This window comes from Dendrobium catenatum, unplaced genomic scaffold (genome assembly GCF_001605985.2).
Source record: "Dendrobium catenatum unplaced genomic scaffold, ASM160598v2 fragScaff_scaffold_1199, whole genome shotgun sequence".
NCBI lineage: Eukaryota > Viridiplantae > Streptophyta > Magnoliopsida > Asparagales > Orchidaceae > Dendrobium > Dendrobium catenatum.
In genome coordinates, this window is record NW_021319661.1 from 98,841 (window position 1) to 103,062 (window position 4,222).

The window sequence follows — 4,222 nt, forward strand, 5'->3', positions numbered from 1 at the left end:
TGAAACATTAACAGAGACTAATTACAAAGATTGATTTTTTTCACAGGAAGCAATACTACTCATTTCTTAATAAAAATAATTTTAATAATTCATAGGCCTCTCATATAGGTTGATTGAATAGCACTTACAACTCAAGACCCTTGTAATTAATTACACTAATTGATAGCCGTTGTTTTATCAATCAATTTAGATATAACATACATCAATATTGGAAGCCAAATGCCTCTCCCAAATGATACCATTGGATTCATCTAATCGAATCACATTAAGGCTTTGTTTGAGACGGCTTTCTTATTGGTTCTTAAAGCAGCTTTTTAGTTCAAATTTTTTTATTTTTTATATTAAAAAATTACTTTAAGATGCGGTAAGAAAATTATCTCAAACGAAATCTAAATTTGTTTGAATATATAACTTAGATGACTCATATGCGCTTTGGGATCTAAAAAATATAAAAACTTAGGTTAGATCAAATAAGTTGTGAATGAAGAATATATTATTGTGCTATAAAAAAATGCATTGAAAGATTTACATATACGTTGATTATTACCTATTAGAGTATTCTGTACATGAACCTTTCTTGAGCCCTAGGACTCAAGACCATCTCCAACCGAAAATGTCATTTTTCACTCTAAAATGCAGGGAAATAAAAAAATGATGTGTTTCCATCTCCAATCCAACGCCATTTTGCCGCTAAAACAGTCGTTTTCTTTTGCGCCTTTCTTCCCAACTTGTTCGGTAGAGAGAAAAAAATGGCGCAGATGAACAGTGCGACGCCAATATTGGCGTCGCACTGTTCATCCGCGATCAAATGGCGTCAAAAATGACGATCGGTTGGAGCAAAGCAAGAACGGCAAACAAGTGTGTTTGCCGTTCGGTTGGAGATGCCCTCAGCCCACCACAATGATGAACTAATATGAACATAATCTATAGACAATGAAGATTTTGAAATTTAATAAAGCTTTATGTCATCCTAACCGTTACTGCATTCAAATAACCAATCAATCAATCTCGTGATCTTCAGGTCGAAATCATCAGCTTCTCGCCGGAGTGATCAACTCCACTCCGTCATGCCCGCCAACAGCCGGAGGCGGCATCCACTGCGGAGTCCCAGACTGCGGACTCGCAAACTCCGACGATGGAGGAGTCTCCGTTCCCAGGGCAAAACTAAAGGGGCTCTCAGAACCAGCTCTGGCGTCCAACTGATGTGAAATCCCGGAACTGCTCCGTCCTCGGAGATCAATGGAAGCTTCACCAGACTTGTTGAAGGTATGGCTGGAAAGATCTTTCCCATCGTAGAGCGTAGCGATGGAGCTCAGCCTCCTCGTTAAGGTCTTCTCTTCTGCGTTAATGGCCGCCAAAGAGTGGCGGTAGCGGTAGCAAAAGGAGAGGGAGTAGATGAGGAGAGCGAGAAGGGAGGCTCCGCCGGTGACGAGAAAGAGGCCGTAGAAGCTATTGAAGTCGAGGCTATTGGAGGCGGAGATGGAGCTGCTGCCTTGGTTCAGACAGGATGATTGCTCTCCGAACCACCGCCGTTCGATCTCCACCATTTCATCACTCTCTGTTAGTTTCAATATTGCTCTTGACATGTCGGAAACAAGCGATGATCCTTTGGGAAAAACCTGCAGTGGCGTTTGAGGTGAAAATCAATTAAAAAATTCAATTTTTATTTTTACTTCCTCTCTCCCAATTCCTTCAAAATAACCAAAATAAACAGACCCATAATAATCATCTAAGAAAGGAATTAACCGACTTACAAATCCAAAACCAGATGTTTTGTAGAGCGGATTGCCCATTGTGAAGTTGTCGCAGAAAGAATTGAGGAAAAGTTTGAGGTACGGGATCTCGTCGATGATGGCGGCGACGGAACCGTTGGAGAGCGCATCCTTGTACTCCTCAGGAGATTTAAAACCGAAGAGTTGAGACTCTTTGAAGCCAATATTGAGAAGAAGGCCCTTCACGAAGGAATGCCGGAGAAAGCCGACGTTCTTCCTATTGACGATGAGCTCCTGAATATCAGTTATGCTTGGCTGGACCTGCCTCACGGTGAGCATAGAAGTCAGGCTAGCCGTGTAGCTCGAAGTCAGTATAAGGACCACAAACACCCAAATTGTCATCACCAGCTTCGATAGGTTGCTCATTATGGTCTCCTCTGCAATCAATTATACAGTAAGAAAAAATCTAGCTGAAAATGTTGACTAAAAATGTGATTTTTTGTCAAAAAATTACTGTGGGCGAAGACGAGGGTGGAGAAGGAGAAGTAGAAGACGGTGCCGATTTGGTGGGCGGGTGGGCCGCGGAACTCTGGGTTGATTCGGTGTTCGAGGAACCAGACGACGGCGCCGGTTAAGATGAAGAAGGCTCCGCTGACGAGCCAGAGGTCGGTCGTGAGGGGCTTGAGGAAGATCCAGGCTCTGTGGCTGCGGACGTCGCGCACGGTGACTAGCATGGAGACGCCGGAGGTTGTGTAGGGGAAAGTGAAGCCTACGTGCTCCGACCGGTTGGCCGTTATGGTCACATCCCCCACAACGCCGTCGTACTTCTGCAAGCGCCGCCGACCATATAAAAACATCAGTTTTGCGTGTTACTGTAATTTTTATCTATGTTTATTAAATTATTATATAAAACTAAGATTTAAAACACATATTATGCTGTTATAAAATTTTTATCACATAATAGTGATGCATTCAAATCCACTAAAGCCATGCATGATTGCATGCTTAGTTCACTAGCATGGAGGTAATATTACAGCATATATTACTCTTTCAGCTTTAAAAAAATATTTAATAGATATTAAAATATTATTTCACCACATTCTAAATGTTGCTAATCATGACCAATATCTTCATGTCAAGCTAATTACACAGGTCACTTTGGTCAGTTGATTGAGAATTTTGACTATCAACTAAGTAGTCTTGAATTCAAATATTATTTTTGTGATATGTGTGAGTTTATCTTCATTAGCCTAAATGTCTTAAAAAAAAAGCTAATTAAAGTTTTGCAATATTTTTTTTTGCAAAGTAACATAATAAGAAGAATTAATAACTCATCGGTACGAGTCAACAATGTAGAATACGACCGAAGGCAAGAGTGGAAGGTAGCTGCTATTCGTCATATTCGAAGGCTAAGGTTTTATTTGGAACAGCTTTTTTATTGCTTTATAAGACAGTGTTTTAGTATAAAATTTTTTTAGCACTAAAACTCTATTTTATAAAGCAGTATGAAAGCTGCCCAAAAGATTAGGATGATTTTATTACTGCTTTTTAAAATACATTTTTAGTAAAAAATTTTAAAATTTTTATACTAAACAAGTTGATTTATGAAACAGTAATAAAGCCGTCCCAAACGAAGCCTAAGAATATCAAATTAAACTAAGTAGGGACCAAGATTTTATTAATTACTAAACACATCATGCTTACGATTCAAATATAAAAAAAAAAAGATTCAAAGTGTCTTAGAAGGAAAAAGCTAAGGAAAGGAAGGACAGAAGATTATCTGCGTCAAACAACATGAAAGACCTTCATCTTTCAACAGGCTTTTTTAACTACTTTCTAAAGTAATTTTTTAATATTAAAATTTCTTGTTATCTCTCTCAAGTTAATATCTAACGATTAATGATTTGTTAATCACTTGAGCTCATTAATCAATTTATTTCCTACTTAAATAATCATAATTAACACATTTAATTAATTTTTAAGTAAATCAAATCGCCTCATAAATCTTAGATGTTGCTTATTATATTATTCACTTTGATATGATATTATTAGTTAGTGAATTATAATAAAAGATATATAATTGGCCGTTATCTTTGACATTAAGTTAATCTAAATAGTAATAAATTATAAGTCAATTAAATTATATAATTTTAATGAATAAAATAAAACGAAGATAAAAAAATGATGGCCGTATGTGTATTATAATATTCATATAGGGGTGTCAATATTTGACACGACACGACAACCCGACCCGGACCCGACCCGGAAAATCCGGGTTGGACCCGACCCGTTTGATAAACGGGTCGGGTCCGGGTTTGCAGATTCAACCCGTTTAATAAAACGGGTCGGGTCGGGTTGACCCGGCGGGTTGCCGGGTCAACCCGAAAACCCATTTAATTTAAAAAAATGAATTTCCCGCTCAATCCCGCTGCTGCCCGCTGCCCCTGCCGCGCTGCCCGCTGCCCGCCTGCCCGCCTGCCCGCGTGCCCTGCGCTGCCCAGCTGCCCCGT

At 39.1% G+C, this 4,222-nt stretch overlaps 1 protein-coding gene across 1 annotated transcript in view; it reads right to left on the reverse strand.

Moving 5' to 3' along the window:
* Window positions 1–475: 475 nt before the first annotated feature.
* Window positions 476–4,222, reverse strand: part of LOC110095394 (glutamate receptor 2.8) — a 6,083-nt gene continuing 2,336 nt past the window's right edge. The window contains exons 2-4 of the mRNA XM_020820926.2: window positions 2,227–2,539; window positions 1,755–2,149; window positions 476–1,619 (exon numbers count right to left, since the gene is read on the reverse strand). Coding sequence (XP_020676585.1) covers window positions 1,032–1,619; window positions 1,755–2,149; window positions 2,227–2,539 — 1,296 coding nt within the window. The 3' untranslated portion in view covers window positions 476–1,031. The remainder of the gene's footprint in view (window positions 1,620–1,754; window positions 2,150–2,226; window positions 2,540–4,222) is intronic.